Raw genomic sequence first — 18,667 nt, 5'->3', positions numbered from 1 at the left:
CTAGAAATAAAGGCATATATCTCACAGGGGAAGGAGACTGTGTGTTGGACGATGAGATCTTGTGTCTCTCAGTCATCGTCTTCACCTACAAGATGCTGCCCCATACTATACTCTCGTTACGTCTCCCATATGATTGACTTTACATAACTCAGAGGCTTTTTAGATTAAGTTTATATTACTTTTTTTTTCAATTTTATTTCTAATTGGTGAGGGAAGTTGTCACCTTGAAGATAATTAACACCATTTAAGAGTAATTATATAAAACGAATATTTACTGAACTGAACAGTGATTAGGTTTACTTAATTAATTAAACACCTTCATGACTGTATTGTTATTAGTGCTATTATTTATTATTATCCAGGGTTAATTAACTAATATACGGTCAAAAACTCCTCATAATTCAAGATTTAACTATATACCAGTTTTTGTAATTCAAACTAAACACAAAAAACAGGTACACCTGATCTTTACCTTAACCATAATCATTTAATTAGAGAAAGTTAAGGAAATATTTCGCTTACTTTAACTTCATATCGTAACAGGCGATTGCAACAGGTAATCATAAAAGGTAATCATAACAGGATAGCGTGACAGGAAAACGTAAAAGGAGATCGTACCAGGTAATCGTAACAGGTGATCGTAACAGGTAATCGTAACAGGTAATCGTAACAGGTAATCGTAACAGGTAATCGTAACAGTGATCAGAGCTGAGAGTATCAGTGTAATTTTGTGTTTAGAATTAATTAAACAACTAAATATATAATTAAGCCTTAATAAATTCAATAACTTAACACAACAATAACTAATTTATCTCTGGAGAATTTCTAGACTTATAGCACAATAAACATTAATCCTTTAGTCGTTATTATAAGACTTATATCAATTATCATAACTGGGGTGAAGACTTATTTTTTCTCATCACTAACCATCCATGTTTCTCTTCCCCCTGTGAGAACTCTGGTGTCTAGGGCAGAAGTGCAGTACTAAAGAGGAACAGTGAGACTTACATTCCTTCTCACGACTTGAAGATTAAGAAGAAAATAACATATACCATTTTTTTTTCAGTGTTAAGTTACTTTTTTTTTTTACTTATAATTGACAGAAACTCGAAAATATTTTTTTTCCAAGAGCTTATCAAGAGGTTATACCAAGAGGTGCCAAGAGAAGCCATGAAAAATTTATATTATTTCAAGTCATGAACAGGAAGATTAAGCCTGTAGGTGCCATGAAGTGCGTCTATCGTTGTGCCTCAAGTGAATATAGATTTGTCTGAGGAATGATTAATAATAATAATAAAAAATAGCAAAATATATATATATAGAGAGAGAGTCATATTGTAACAGTGGGATATTGTACAGCAAGAAGATGAATCATTTCACTGAAGCTGAAAATGTAAAATGAAATATTAGAGATAATTTGCTATATAAATATCTTCTTTTTTATATACAGGTGAAAGGTCCGGACAGGTTCGAAAAGGAATAGATTTGAGGTAATAAGGAAAAGAAAGAGATAAACATGAAGAAAAGGGGAGGAAAAATTTCGATTCAGAACAGAGCTTAGAACTAAAGAAAGAATACAACCAAAACAAACAAACAAACAAACAAACAAAGAGGATAAATACTAAGTAATAATTAACCTATATAATTGTAGAATTTCGTGAGATTTACAAAACAACTGTGATTAATTCCCATCAACAAACAAACAAACAAACAAAAACAGTGAAAAAACAAACAAACATAAAACTCAGTAAAAATATGTATAAAAAACAAAAAAACACTTGATTCAGATATAAACAGTTAACTCTTTAAGAAGTCGTCTACATGTGGTAAATCAGAGGCAGGAGTAAGATAAATGTACGAGTGTTGTAATACGCATAGACAGATTCCTAATGATAGATTAATAGAGATAGAGAGAAGTGAAAAATAGAGAAGAAGTAAAGGAAAATGAAGAAGAAAAAATATGAAAAATGTACGTGTGTGTGTGTGTGTGTGTATGTGTGTGTGTGTGTGTGTGTGACTGGTGCGTTCAAACCCATGCATTCGGTAAAAAAAAAAGTACCTGTGCGTCAGTTAATCCATGCGTGAGTTTACCTGCATTATCCAAGTCAATTACCTCATGCGTACGATTAATCAATGCATTGGGTAACCAGTGCGTCGACTAAGTAGTGCGGAGGTGAGACAGATAAAGAGTGAGAGAGAGATAGAAAGAGAGAGAAGGATAGAGTAAGAGAGAGAACAGTTGTCACTACTAGTTTCATGCACGTATGAGCATAGCGAAACGTGGTTGAGGAGCTCGGTACAAAGAGGTTTTTCAGGTTTGTTTACAGATGAAACACGTGGCGGTGCTGGATAGTCTTGACCACACAGTGTTGGATAATGGCAACACTTAAGCCTTTTGGTCAATTGTATCCACAGTTTTAATGGTTTCTAACTTCTGATAACTTCCCAACCTAATGTAACCTTACTTAACCTAACCTAAACTAACCCAACCGAACCTAACTATAGCCTAATCTAACCTAGCCTAACCTCTAGAATAAGAGGGTCAATTTCACCAGATACCTGTAATACACCTGCTTCTCAGTTCGTTCTTATTGCAAAGTTCTCTCATCATCAGGCAATAAGCATAACGGTGATAAGTAAGACATTTGAGTGTAATGACAAGTTAAGAACATGTGTAGTCAGTGTTAATCAAGTGTATCTAAGAATATAATCAATATAGTCGAAAAGTTCATCGAGTGGTGTGGCATACTCACTCGAAAAAAGTATTCCTACGATTTTGTATGAGACAGTATAACACAGCGGAGGAAGGATTTTGACAACCCTGCCAAGACAACAGGAAACATAGTGTTCATTTTGAAGTTCATGGGCCCCAAAAAATACTTTTTCTGTAATATGTGTTGAATACATATTTTGTGTTCCATGTTAGTGTGTACTTAATGTTTAGTTTATGTAGTGGGTTGGTTTACATATATACAAAGGGTGATCAAAAAGTTCTGTGAATGGTAACATTAAGAAGGAATGAGTGAATTGTGATTAGGCCTTTGGGCAGGGCTCTACATCATCCACCCTCCTAGTTGCCACCAGCCATCAGACACTATTACAGTATGTGCCAGTGAGCCATGGCATAGCTTTGAATGAGTAGGTGATTACGGCATCTGGTGCATTTGTAGAAATGTCCCAGTTTGAGCGACATTCAAACATGAAATTTTGATTTAAGCTTGGCAAGAAGGCGATAGAAACAAACAACATGCTTGAAACAGTTTATGCAGATGAAGCCATAAGCAAGAAGACTGTTTTCAAGTGGTAACGCCATGCCACGGCACACGGGTGGGTACTGTAGTAGTGGCTGGTGGCAACTAGGATGGTGGATGATGTAAGCCCTGTAGATAAGCCGAATCACCATTCACTCATTCCTTGGTAGCTGTATCATTCACCGAACTTTTTGATCACCCCTTGTATATAAGTTTGTTGAGTTATTTCTCTTCTTTTTTTCTTGTCATGTTAGGTATGGCAAAACTGATTCATGTGATTATTTCTTACAACTGAGACAGAACTGTGAGCTGTAAACACCCTTGAGTACAGTGTATTCATCCAGTGAGTGAGGTGTCTTGACTGCAATGACCTAACCTCATTTAGTGCAATGACTTAAGTGTGGCTGTATAAATTTGTCTCATTTTTTAGTTTGTAGTAATTTTTTTTTACATTGTGTTTCATTTATCTAGATCCCAGAGTGTTGTGCAAGTCGTGGGAGTTTGTGTGTTTGTGGAAGAATAATCAGAGCAAGGATAAAATTTGAAAGATTTGTTATTCCCACTAATACTATTACTACAGCTACTACTACTACTACTACTACTACTACTACTACTACTACTGATGAAGGAGAGCAAAGTTAATGTGATTCTTTTTTAGTGTTGTATTTGACGACAGAATCAACTGTGGTGTTTATATAGAGGATAATTCATACGACTTTGAAATACTCAACCACGCTGTAGGTAACTACTATATACACTCAGATACATAGTCGGGATATACAGTAATTATGTACAGCATACCCATACCTATCTTAACTATGGTCCTCCTATGTAACTACGACACTTCTATTGTCATATCTCAACGATGGCAAGCATCATTTTCCTAAATAACTATTATGCCTTTTATTTTTCTCATAAATACAATAGCAAATATTTCCTCTTAGTTTACACAATGTTACAAAAGAGAGGTTTCAGAACGAAGACGATTCACCTAGAGACAAAATTGAAAAAAGAAAAAGAAAACATTAATATCGAGTTATTGGTTATTGATAATCCTCGAAGCTGAAATTATATAAAAATAACAAGAGAAATAATTAGAGTGAAACCTCCATATAAAGGATTTCTCTCTCCATGTAATCTGTTATTTCCTTATTTAACAGACTCTTTACATAACGGACTTTGATCTCTATGTAGTTCATTATATGGAGGTTTCATATCTAAGGGACTCTCAATATCATGGACTTTCTTCTCAATATAGTCCGTTAAATAGAAGTTTTACTATACAGTATTTATATATATATATATATATTTTTTTTTTTCCATTCCTTAAGAAACTGCTAAGGCGCCGACAACCTGACCTCCCCCAAAAAATATTATACAGAGGAAAACATTGCAGGTGGTGAGGTAGAAGAACACACTGTGGTTAACATTGAGAACATCAAGTAGGACTCTGTGCAGTGTTGTGACAGGCATGCGTGGGGTGGGAGGAGGAGGGGCGGGCGGGCGGGCGATCTCTATTGGCCAGGAAACCTACCTACCTTACTGTTGGACTGTGACGAGCAAAGCACAGAGTTTATGCCATGGAAGGAGAGAAGAAAGAAAAAAACAAAAACAATGTTGCCATAAGGAATAGAGTTAGCTCACATTTTTGTCTCTTTTTTTGAATCACTCGTTAAGGAAAATCTCCTTTTTTTTTTTTTTAGGAACTGACCGGAAGGTGAATTCAAAAATACTTTAAAACACATTTTTAATCTTTCATAGTGGAGGAAACAACAAGGAAAAAAAAAACAGTATAGACTAAATTAAAAAAATATATAAGAAACATTAGTGCTATATTTTTTTAAAGGTTCTCCAACTATTTATATAATATAGGGGGAGGGGGGGGGCTACATTTTGTCATATAAGAGAAGGGGGGGGGGGCGATGGGGGGATGGGGGGATTGTGAGTTATATATTTCATTCAGCCTCCAGTCAGCACCGAGGTTATATAATTCACACATCAACAACCTGGTTATAACTACACTATAATCTTCGGTTTTACCCATAGTTAACATCCATTTGTCTTATACGATGATGATAAAGAAAAAAAATAATAATAAAAATATCAGATGAACCTCACATAAACCCGTTCTGAAAATTAATCCTAAAAAAAAAGTAAATATATGTTATGGTTTGTATATTGTTTTTATATTTACTTTGTTTATTGTTTAAGTATTTTTTTTTTGGGTGTGGATGATAATTATAATATAGTTGCTTACGTCTGTTTAATCGTTATCTAAAATGAGTTAACTAATCAACCCGAGGATAATTAACTTGGCTTCTTCACCAATTACATATTTAATAATGATTAGGTTAAGGTGGATAAGGGATTGTGATAACTAAGACAATAATATTTAACAAGATCCAAAACAAATTAAAAAGATAATCAAATCAAAACATATAACAAAAAGGAACACTTGAGTGGCTGGTGTGTGTGTGTGTACCTGAAGGGGGGGGGGGAGGGGGTCCACAACAAGGGGGGGGGAGGGTGAGGTGGAGAGGGAGGGAGGTTGGGAGGGGTTGGGTTACACTGTAGGCAACATTATTAATTGGAGAAGACGATGATGTTGGAAAGTTACCACGAACCTATGGGCTTGAGAGGATGTCATGTGTGGTGGTCAATACTGAACAAGGGAACATTAACTAGTCATGTAGTATACCCCTAGAGTATACCCAGGAAGAGTATACCCTCCTTAGTGTATACCCTGGAACAATAGGTACAATAGTATACCCCTAGTGTATAAACCGAAACAATAGGTATACCCCGAGTGTATAACCCGGAACAATAGTATACCCCTAGTGTATAAACCGAAACAATAGGTATACCCCGAGTGTATAACCCGGAACAATAGTATACCCCTAGTGTATAAACCGAAACAATAGGTATACCCCGAGTGTATAACCCGGAACAATAGTATACCCCTAGTGTATAAACCGGAACAATAGTATACCCCTAGTGTATAACTGGGAGCAATAGTATACCCCCCCTAGTGTATAACCCGTAACAATAGTAAACCCACGGGAGTATAACCCTGGACTCAAGTATACATTCTCAACGCGATGTATGCGGTGTGTATATCTGTAGAAGTATAATGGAGAAATAAAATAAGATCTCCACGATTTTAACACGTGACAAGACTTATTTTCTCTTCCATTTTACTAATAATTACAAAATAAGAAAAAAAAATATTTAACCAGAAAAAATAAGAGACAAATCAGTGTCAAAACAGAAATGAAGATTGCCGGAAAAATATTGTATTTTCTGTATATTTTTTTTTTATTTTTTTTGTAGACGTAACTGTAAAGCAAAAAAAAAAAGGGTAAAATTGGCATATAAGTTTAAAAACACACATACACATAATTAAACTAAAATACCTAAACCAATGGAATAATTTGTGGGTGTGAACAAAATGGTATATTAACCATGATGCTTCATTACATTAAACTATTATATAAGAAAATCTATATATATATATATATTGTCAAACTTAATATCTATTTATGCAATGATGAAAGGTTAGAGTGAGGAAACAGCAATGCCTTATGCAACATGACCCACTGCAAGGAAAAAATATAAATACTTTAAATAATTTTCAATGATCTATATCCTAGTGAAAAATATTACAACTTTACGAAGAAGCGAATTTGATTGGATAAAAATATCTAATTGCAAAAGTACTCGAAACTACAGACAATATTCATTAAGAATCCAATTACTAAAAGTTGCTGAGATTTAAAGGTGTTCATTATATTAGAGTAAGAAGGATGAGGATAAGGAGAGAAGAGGGAGGAGGGATGGAGATAATAAGGGAGGGAGAGGAGATGGGAGAGAGTGGCAAGGAAGGGTGAGGAAAGAGAGAAGAGGGAGAAAGAGGTGAGTGAAGGGAGAAAGAAAGGTAGAGTATGGTAGGGACGTTGGGATGGGGGAGAGAGGAAAGGAAGGATGGAGGTGAAAGGAAAGGAAGGGTGGAGGTGAGAGAGAAAGAGAAGGATTGAAGGAAGGTAGTGGGATATGGAGGAGGAGAAGAAAGCAAGGATTGAGGAGAGACAGAGAGAGAGAAGGAGATGAATGGAGGGAGGAAAGGAGATATGGGGGAGAAGAAGAAAGTAAGGATTGAAAAAAGAGAGAGAGAAAGAGAGGGATGGAAAGGGGGGAAGGGAATTGATGGAAGGGAGGGATGAGTGTGCCTTAAACAGGGAAGGAAAAGTATCAGACGAGAAAGAAGAAAATAACAACGATTAACTTTTATCACCTTAAGAGGCAACAGTCACTCAGGTACAGTCGGCTCCACTTACACCTGGTACAATTACTAGTGTGTTTTGTGAGATGTGGCACCACTGCGTTTGTTTACATCGAATTCAAACTCTCGCATTGGCCCGAAGGAACCTCGTAGTAGTAACCAGACTAAAGACAGTTAGATAAACATTCCACAACATTGCCACATCTCGCAAAACACACCAGTAACTGTGCTATGTATAAGTGCCAGCGAATAAGCGACTACATTAAACTGAAAATTATACAGAAGAATTGACGAGACTTAAGTTACGAGTCGCCTGGCAGATTAAACTTACGACGTCACGAGGTTGGGTGTAAACATCGTGTTAGGATGCGTTACCAAACTGGTCAATACTCGGCCTTTTGATAGTTTGTATAATTTTTTTTTAAGTAAATTGTGTTTTCGAGTTATACGATTTAATATATTAGGAGGTGAAATAAGTTCTAAAACACAGTTGCAGTCAATCTAGCGGTAGCATTTGGGAGGGTCCAATGTCTTTACCTTACACCGGTCTGGATCTGTGTCGAGCAACTTATTCTAGTGTGCATTTTCCTATATATACCTTCCACCAGTATTCCGGCTACTTGATCCATATTATTTTAGTATTGGTAACTTGATATCTTAAGAGGAGACGGGAGGAATGAGGAGGGCTACTGCTTCCCGTTATGGACAAAAGAAACAGTTCAAACCACCATTATTTTAAAGACGCGTGTGGTTTGTCGAGGAAAGTTACCATATATATATTATTTTGATTAATTTTAAAATCCATTATTGATCATTCATTCTTGATAACTTTTTGACACGAAATATTACTTTAGAGAGAAACATTTAACGGTCAGTCGTTTGTTGGACGGGGATGAGAGCGCACGTCGATTGTCTCACCCTCCTGACTCATTTCTTCGGATTACGGAACTCTTTTTGTTAAGTTTGACTGGCCTTATCTAATCTATAAAGTAAGTGATAACTATTATTTTCAACTTATGTTATTAGTGTAAGGATATTTCGTTATATTAGTTAGAGGTTTGTTATGTTATCGACTCTGGAACTACTTCACGTACGATTCAATGATTCATATTACGTTTCGTTTTGACTCTGAGGAGAAGACTTCAGTAAATAAAAATAGAAAAAAAAAAATAAGGTCGTAATACAATGATAAATGAACTTGTACTTACCTGTGTGTCTGTAGTCAACTGTAACCACATCTACAACTGTATTTTGTGACTGTATCTTACCTCCTTAAATACGAAATCATACATAAATGAGCTGTAATTCCTCTAGCACATGATACAAGCCTTCAAGCACCATAGGTTCACCCTAGCTAATTTCACCTGATGATTAAACCCCCTAATGCTACCTCGGAGGGGGGGGGGGGGTAAGCTAGGTTAGGTTAAGTTAGATCGAATTAGATTAGGTTAGGTCAGGTTAAGTTAGGATAGATCAGATTAGGTTAGATTACGTTAGATTAGGATAAATTAGTGTGAGGGTGGTCAGGTTAGGTTAGGTTAACTTTAGGGTAGTTAATCATCAGGTGAAATAAGCTGAGGAAGTGAGGGCAGTTAATTATACACCTGTTCAAAATGAAATCCATATTGACCAGTTAATACCACCGGTCCACACAGTGTTATAAACCGAAAGACAACTTGTACTATTCGTGAACAGAAGTCCCATCCAGTAATCAACCACAGTGTGAGTACGAATCACATGAGGTTGAATTAGTGAAATAATTGAAGTGTCTTAATGGCCCAGTTGCTTCACTGATTCGACCTCACTGATTCGAACTCTTGTGATTCGGTTGGTTACTGGTGAGGGAGTTTTATACACGTTAGAACAGTTTCCATCTGCTAGGTGGCGCGTAAGTGAATCCATCAGTTCTGCTATAATTCATAGTGGGGAAATTATACAGCAATACTAGAGGAGAGAATTAAATGCAATGGGGAAAATTATACTATAAATTATATACGATAAAATATACTGTAAATTATATAGAATTATGCTGTAAATTGTATTGGAAAATAATTATATGGGATGATTATACTGTAAATTATATTGAATAATTATGCTGTAAATGAAATGGGAGAAATATAATGTAAATTACAATGTATTATAATATATCATACAGGAAAAGAATGATACCATAATATACATAGGATCATCATACCATCATACACTAAATCATAAGTTAATGTCAGGTGTTAAATTTGGACATGTTAAAAAATACGAAATTGTGTTATATTTGTTAATGGTAGTTATGTTTTTAATTACCGTCAACATTACCAATTGGTGTGAATAGATTGACAAAAACGATTATTATTAGTATATAATAATTATCTACCTGAGAATAAAGGAGGAAACAGATAACTTGATAAACGAGAATAGAAAATAACAAATAATATTAGTTTTTTGGGGGAGAAATTATGAAGAAAAATTATGTAATTTTTTTCACTAAATTTTATGCAGGAAAAAAATTATAATTAAATATACAAGACTAATATATTTCTTTACAAAATAACGAAGACATTAATTAGGAGGGAGGGGGAACTGGGATAAAAACAATGATAATAACAAATAGGCATCAAATAGGGTGGGGGAAATGGAGGAAATTAAGCCATAATAAATTGAACACCATAATACCAAGACCTTTATAGAGGTGAGGGAGAAGGGAGAGAGAGACACATGGGTTGATAAGAGAGATAACAGAGAGAGAGACATAGATAAGATCATACATTACTTACCCGTTGGAGGAGTTCGAAGGCTTGGGTTAATGCCTGTGTGAAATTGGCAATGTCTTTCGTCTCCCCGAAGTTGAGCGCCTTCTTAAACTCTCCCAGGTTCTCCAGATTAGCCTGTAGTTGCCAGAGATTAGAATACAGTACATGTAGATTTTGGCTTTTGTAGTGTATGTATGTATGTATGTATGTATGAATGTATATATGTATGTATGTATGTATGTATGTATGTATGTATGTATGTATGTATCTGTGTGTGCTTGTGGGTCTAAATATCATTGTCACACAAACTTAACAGCACGTGAACAAATATTCAAAATATTCATAGAAGACAAGAATGCCGTACTGTATACACATACATACATATATACATACATACACACAAACTTAGTACACAGATCTACACCCAGTATACAGACGTAGACATTAAGTGGACAGATGTATGTACATCCCCACACACAAACACTTCACTCACAAGTACACAAACACTACACCCACAAGTACACAAACACTACACTCAAAAGTACACAAACACTATACCTAAGTACACAAACAACACACGTACACAAACACTACACTAAAAGTACACAAAACACTACACCCACGTACACAAACACCAAACGATAACAAACACTACACTCACTCCACCTCACAAGCACTACACCTCCACGTACACAAACACTACACCTCCACGTACACACAAACACTACACCCACAAGCACACAAACACACACCCACAAGCAACACTACACTCAGTACACAAACACTACACCCACACGTACACAAACACTACATCACATGCACAAACACCACACGTACAAACACTACACCTACGTACACAAACACCACACGCACAAACTACAATTTCACGCATACACCATACACAAACACTACACCTCCAACGTACACACAAACACTACACCCAAGCAAGCACAAACACTACACGTACACAAACACTACACCTCCAGCATACAAACACTACACCTACACGTACACAAACACTACACTCTTACGTACACAAACACCACACGTATACAAACACTACACCCCTGATAAGACGAACTCTGACCAATGTGTCTCAAAACAGGGACCAGCTCGACTGTCTTAAGGCTGAAGTTAAACACGTTGACGAAATCATTCTCATTGAGTGTCTCTAAGATGTTCAAGACCACGTGTTTAGCGATTCCTCTTAGTCCGTCATCGATCCTGTAGAGAGTGGGAGAGTGGTGGAGTGGGGAGGAGAGGGAGGCAGGTGGGAGAGAGGGGGGCAGATGGAGGAGAGGGGTAGTCATGAGTAGAGGGAGATGGGGGAGAGGAGATAGAGAAAGTGTGGAGGAGAGGGAGGAAGAGAGTGAGAGGTGAGAGGAGATAAAGTGCGTGAGTGGGGGGGGAGGAAAGTGTGTGGGGAGGAGAAGGGAAGGAAGAGTGTAAGAATGAGTGATAGAGAGGGGGGGTAGACAGAGAGTATGAATAAGAGAGGGAGGTAAAAGAGTGTAAATAAGAGAGAGGGCAAATGAGAGGGAGAATAAGAATATAAACGAAAAGAAGAATAAGAGAGAGAGAGAGAGAGAGGAGAGAGAGAGGACAAAACAAACACCTGAATATACTAATTAACTCACCTGTCATCAATAACAACAAACACCTTAAATAATAACAAAACAAAATAATCATCTCCTTATGGTCAAGTCTCAGCGTATATTCTCCGCCATCTTTGTGACGTAAGAGGAAGATTGACTTATGAATCTATTAGAATATTTAGAGACAGGGAGAGATAGACAGAGAGAGATAGACAGGGAGAGATAGACAGAGAGATAGCGATAATGACAGACACGAAACAGATCTCGATAAAATGAGAGACAGAAGAATTGAGAAGTAGAAAGAGACAGAAAATAGAGAGAGAGATAAAGAGACAGAAGGAAAGAGAGAGTGAAAGTGAGTGAGAGAGATAAGGAGACAGAAAGACACACACGCAGATAAAGTGACGGAGAGAGATGGAGACAGAGAGAGATAAAGCGAGTGAGAAAAATAAAGAGACAAGAGAAAGACATATTGATTGAGAGAGAGATAAAGAGAGAGAGACAGGTAGAGATAAAGAGACAGTAAAACACAGAGAGAGAGAGAGAGATAAAGAGACAAGAGACTCACCGGAGACGTCAAGTAGGATCACCATATCCTTTGGGCTGTTGGCTGCTTCGATATACCAGGATCTAAGACGAGCATCATATAGGTCAGGGTCCTTCTCGTCCATAACCCACTCCGATGCTGTGGAGAGGGAAGAGGCGGTGAGTGGGGGGTATGAGGATAACCCACTCCGATGCTGTGGAGAGGGAAGAGTGGTGAGTGGGGGTATGAGGATAACCCACTCCGATGCTGTGGAGAGGGGAAGAGTGGGGGGATGAGGATAACCCACGCCGATGCTGTGGAGAGGGAAGAGTGGTGAGTGGGGGCATGAGGATAATCCTCCCGTGCTGTGGAGAGGGGTGGTGGGGCACGAGGATAACCCACTCCGATGCTGTGGAGAGGGATGATGGGGCACGAGGATAACACTCCGATGCTGTAGAGAGGGAAGAATGGTGAGTGGGGGGCACGAGGATAACCCACTCCGATGCTGTGGAGAGGGAAGAGTGGTGTGTGTGTGTGTGTGTGTTCATGCAGGTAAACAGCATGGCCCCGGGCTCAGTGACATACTACCTAAAATTACATCATGTTAATTAACCTTACCTGGGAAAAACTTCGACGCCTCCAGGACAGATAAGCTCACCTGTCTGCTGGGTTCACTCTGGGTTCATTTAGGGGTTTTTTTTGGAGGGAGGGGTTATTCTTAGTTTTATTGCGATTCATTCAAGGGATCACTCTTTTGGGGGAGGGGTTCATTTTGAGTTTCATTTGGGATTCATTCAGGTTCATTTGGGTCTTCATTCTAGGTTCACTAGGATTCACTCTAAGGTTCAATTGGAATTCCATCTGGGTTCATTCAGATTCACTTTGGGTTCATTTGGGTTTCATTTAGGATTCACTCTGGTTCCCTCTCTCTCTCTCTCTCTCTCTCTCTCTCTCTCTTTTTTTCTCTCTCTCTCTAACCACCCTGGGTCACTGTCCTTAACCCAAATACTTACCAGGGTACTGTCTGAGGAAGCCAGTAGAGGACCCAAAGTACTGCCAGGAAAGTGTCGGATCCAGTTCGTAGTTTGACTTGAATGTTCGATCGAGTCGACCTGACCACCTGATAGCGTTGATAACATCCGGAGCTGAAAGAAGAAGATAACTGACTTGTTGACATAAACACAAACAGACAAACACGCATAAAATTAACTTACTAATTAGATATATGTAATTAATTAAAGGTAAATATATATAATTGGGTTATTTATAAATCTAATTAAGAGTCAGGTGATGATTATTATTAGTTAATGATCATAGTTTAGTTTACCTGAAGATTAAACGCCTTAATGATATATCTACCTGGATGGGATAGGTTAGGTTAGGTTGGGTTGGGTTGCCTGGGTTGGGTTAGGTTAGGTTTGGTTAATATTGGGGTATTTAATCGTCAGGTTAAATAAGCTGGGGTGTCTAATCTTCACGTAACGCAAGATAGATAATATGTAGTGTGTGTGTGTGTGTGTGTGTGTGTGTGTGTGTGTGTGTGTGTGTGTGTGTGTGTGTGTGTGTGTGTGTGTGTGTGTGTGTGTCTTCAACATATAAGACAAACACAACATCTACATATTTTTCTATTATTTTCTTAGATCACATTAAAGCTTTTTGAGTTTACTGGTCACGCTTGGCAGCTTTGATGGATGAGAGGGAGTATTTAGGCAGCTTAAATGGGTGAGAGGAAGTGAGGGGGCAGCTTAGACTGGTGAGAGGGAGTGAGGGGCAGCAGATTGGTGAGAGGAGTGGGGGCAGCTTAGATGGATGAGAGGGAGTGAGGGGGCAGCTTTGATGGATGAGAGGTGAGGGCAGCAGATTGGTGAGAGGAAGTGAGGGGGCAGCAGATTGGTGAGAGGAAGTGAGGGGCAGCTTAGATTGGTGAGGAGGAGTGAGGGGCAGCTTAGATTGGTGAGAGGAGAGGAGTGAGGGGGCAGCTTAGATTGGTGAGAGGAAGTGAGGGCGCTTAGATTGGTGAGAGAGTGTTCGGACAGCTTAGATGGATGAAAGGAGTGAGGGGGCAGCTTAGATTGGTGAGAGGGGTGTTCGGACAGCTTAAATGGGTGAGGGGCAGTGTTCGGATTCACGTAGCCGAGCGCACGTTTGTTTTCTTGAAACGCCGCAGATGGAAGCATTTGTTCAGGCTTATCGACAACTCTCTCTCTCTCTCTCTCTCTCTTTTTTTTTTTCTCTTTTTTATATGTGTGTATGTCAACACAACCAGCCACAGCCAACCACACCCATGGCCAACCACAACCATACCCAACCATAGTCACAGCCAAGCACACCCACAGCCAACCATGCCCAACCACAACCAACCACAGACACAACCACAGCCACAACCACAGCCAGCCACAGCCAGCCGAGGTCTCCAGTATAATCCCTTGCTGAGGTGACAGGTCTGGGGAGGAGGCGAGAGCAGGTGGAGAATGGAGACCAAAGTGTGTGTGTGTGTGTGTGTGTGTGTGTGTGTGTGTGTGTGTGTGTGTGTGTGTGTGTGTGTGTGTGTGTGTGTGTGTGTCGTCCCAGTCATTCAACTCTTGTGTGAGGATCGCCATTACGGAGTTCAGGGGCAATGGAGTCACCCTATTGGACGGAGCACAGTGACCGACCACCAATAAGAGGCCGCCAGAGTTGCTATTGGTCCACCACGGTGAGCGAACACCAATAAAAGGCCATGATCATTGCTCTTAGAGACGTCATACGAGAAGGAGAGAGTTTACTTGATGGTGTGTCTGTGTGTGTGTGTCAGTGACGTGGTGAAGAGATGAGAGGGAGGGCTGAGGAGGGGCAGGGAGAGGGGGCTGAGGGAGGGGCAGGGAGAGGGCTGAGAGGGGGGCAGGTAGAAGACATCATCACTCTCAACCACCACCACCACTACCACCATCCCTCACCACCACTTCTACCATCCACCACCACTACCATCCTCACCCACCACTACCACAACCACCCTCACCTACCACTATACCAACACCACCCGTCACCCCTCACACCCCTCACCCACCATTACCCCTCACCACCACCCTCACCACCCTCACCACCACCCTCACCACCCTCACCACCACCCTCACCACCACCCTCACCACCACCCTCACCACCCTCCCACCACCCTCACCACCCTCACCACCACCCTCCCCACCACCCTCACCACCACCTCACCACCACCCTCCACCCTCACCACCCTCACCACCACCCTACCACCCTCACCCACCACCCTCACCACCACCCTCACCACCACCCTCACCACCCTCACCACCACCCTCACCACCACCCTCACCACCACCCTCACCACCCTCACCACCCTCACCACCACCCTCACCACCACCCTCACCACCCTCACCACCACCCTCCCACCACCACCCTCCACCACTACCCTCACCACCACCCTCACCACCACCCTCACCACCACCCTCACCACCACCCTCCACCACCACCCTCCACCACCACCCTCACCACCACCCTCACCACCACCCTCACCACCACCCTCACCACCACCCTCCCACCACCACCCTCACCACCACCCTCCACCACCCTCACCACCCTCACCACCACCCTCACCACCACCCTCCACCACCCTCCACCACCACCCTCACCACCCTCACCACTACCCTCACCACCACCCTCACCACCACCCTCACCACCACCCTCACCACCCTCACCACCACCCTCACCACCACCCTCACCACCACCCTCACCACCACCTCACCACCACCCTCACCACCACCCTCACCCACCACCCTCACCCACCCACTCACACAAGCAGGAGTGAACGTATCTCAAGCACAAATTGTATCTTAGTAGCCACAAGAAAATGTTACAAACTCTTTATGAAACAAACTGAATCATTTTTGTTTATTGCACCCGCTGTTGTGTGTGTGTGTGTGTGTGTGTGTGTGTGTGTGTGTTCTAAGTCTAAGTTGTATTGTTTTCCTGAAAGTTTTATTTATAGTTTATTCATTAATCGTCAAAGAAACGTAAAATTGTTTCTCTTTGATAAACCCCTTGAGTACGATGATTTAACCCCTTCAGTACGACGATTTAACCCCTTGATAACGATGACTTAACTCCTTGATAACGATGATTTTCCTTGAGTACGATGACTTAACCTGTTAGGTACGATGATTTAACCTTGAGTACGACGATTTAACCTCTTGAGTACGATGACTTAACCCATGAGTACGATGATGATTTAACCTCTTGAGTACGATGACTTAACCCATTAGTACGATGACTTAGCCCTTTAGTATGATGACTTAATTCCTTGAGTGCGATGATTTACCTTGAGTACGATGACTTAACCTCTTGGTGTGATGACATCAACCTTGAGTACGATGATTTAACCCCTTGAGTACGATGACTTAACCCTTTGAGTATGATGACTTAACCTCTTGAGTGTGATGACTAAACCCCTGGTACGATGACTTAACCCCTTAGTACGATGACTTAATCCTTGTGTATGATGACTTAACCTCTTGAGTGATGACTTGTACATTGATGAACAAGATGACAGAAATTCACTTGAGAACATTTGATAAAACAAAAGATATTACCAAGTTATGGTAAACCACACTCAAGTTCTTACATAAACCACACTCAAGTTCTTATATAAACCACATTCAAGTTCTTGCATAAACCACACTCCAGTTCTTACAAACAACACTCAAGTTCTTACATAAACCACCTCAAGTTCTTGTATAAACCACACACTCAAGTTAAAGTTTTGTGTCGTATGTAAACCTCCTTAAGTTCTCACGTAAACCCCACTCAAGTTCTTACATAAACCACACTCAAGTTCTTACATAAACCCACTCAAGTTCTCGTAAGCCACATTCAAGTTCTTACATAAACCACCTCAAGTTCTTACAAAACCACACTCAAGTTCTTACATAAACCACACTCAAGTTCTTACATAAACCACACTCAAGTTCTTTATAAACCACACACTCAAGTTAAAGTTTTGTCGTATGTAAACCTCATAAGTTCTCACGTAAGCCCCACTCAAGTTCTTACATAAACCACACTAAATTTCTTACATAAACCCCACTCAAGTTCTCGTAAGCCATTCAAGTTCTTACATAAACCACACTCCAGTTCTTACAAAAACCACCTCAAGTTCTTACATAAACCACACTCAAGTTCTTATATAAACCACATTCAAGTTCTTGCATAAACCACACTCAGTTCTTACAAAAACCACACTCAAGTTCTTACATAAACCACACTCAAGTTCTTGTATAAACCACACACTCAAGTTAAAGTTTTATGTCGTATAGTAAACCTCCTTAAGTTCTCACGTAAACCCCTCAAGTTCTTACATAAACCACACTCAAGTTCTTACATAAACCCCTCCAAGTTCTCACGTAAGCCACATTCAAGTTCTTACATAAACCACCTCCGGTTCTTACATAAACCCCACTCAAGTTCTTACATAAACCACACTCACGTTCTTACATAAACCCCACTCAAGTTCTCACGTAAGCCACATTCAAGTTCTTACATAAACCACACTCAAGTTCTTACATAAACCACACTCAAGTTCTTATTAAACCACACTCAAGTTCTTACATAAACCACACTCAAGTTCTTATTAAACCACACTCAAGTTCTCACGTAAACCCACTCAAGTCATCACGTAAGCCACATTCAAGTTCTTACATAAGCCACACTCGGACAAATGGCTCGTGGTTCTCGCTCTCAACTTAACATTCCAAACACATATTTGATTTTCCTCTTAGCCAGATCTGGGAAAACCACTCACACTACCATCTCTCCATACCAAACACACACACACACACACACACACACACACACACACACATATACGAAGGTTGATCGTTGCGCTTCAGTATAAGTTTAAGGTTTACGTCGAAAGTTCAAGTTTAGGTAGAAAGTACAGGTTTAGGTCGAAAGTACAGGTTTAGGTCGAAAGTACAGGTTTAGGTCGAACGTATAGGACTTAAGTCGAGATTTACAGGCTTGGGTCGGTACAGGCTTAGGTCGAAAATTACAGGTTTAGGCCGAAAGTTACAGGTTTAGGCCGAAAGTTACAGGTTTAGGTTTAGGAGAAAAAATTACATTGAGGCACTACCTTAACTAGATACGTTCTCTTATCACCAGTTAGGATGAAAACTTAACCAGAAGAAAATTTTTGATAAAGGTGGATTTTTTGTCCATTTCTTGAGGTTCTTCGCTTGGCCTGATGGTATTCTTCTCATTTTAATTAAGTTGTG

At 39.9% G+C, this 18,667-nt stretch overlaps 1 protein-coding gene across 1 annotated transcript in view; it reads right to left on the bottom strand.

Annotated features, from left to right (window-relative positions):
- LOC121866860 (voltage-dependent calcium channel subunit alpha-2/delta-3-like) overlaps positions 1-18,667 on the bottom strand; it is a 124,317-nt gene that overhangs the window by 70,559 nt on the left and 35,091 nt on the right. Inside the window, exons 4-8 of the mRNA XM_042366595.1 lie at positions 13,409-13,540; positions 12,434-12,554; positions 11,306-11,498; positions 10,299-10,409; positions 4,790-4,801 (exon numbers count right to left, since the gene is read on the bottom strand). Of these exons, the coding sequence (XP_042222529.1) occupies positions 4,790-4,801; positions 10,299-10,409; positions 11,306-11,498; positions 12,434-12,554; positions 13,409-13,540 (569 nt within the window). The remainder of the gene's footprint in view (positions 1-4,789; positions 4,802-10,298; positions 10,410-11,305; positions 11,499-12,433; positions 12,555-13,408; positions 13,541-18,667) is intronic.

Source organism: Homarus americanus, unplaced genomic scaffold (assembly GCF_018991925.1).
Source record: "Homarus americanus isolate GMGI-L3 unplaced genomic scaffold, GMGI_Hamer_2.0 scaffold29851, whole genome shotgun sequence".
In the NCBI taxonomy this organism is placed as follows: domain Eukaryota; kingdom Metazoa; phylum Arthropoda; class Malacostraca; order Decapoda; family Nephropidae; genus Homarus; species Homarus americanus.
The sequence above is the reverse complement of the archived record's forward strand: the minus strand, read 5'-3'. Positions and strand labels throughout refer to the sequence as shown.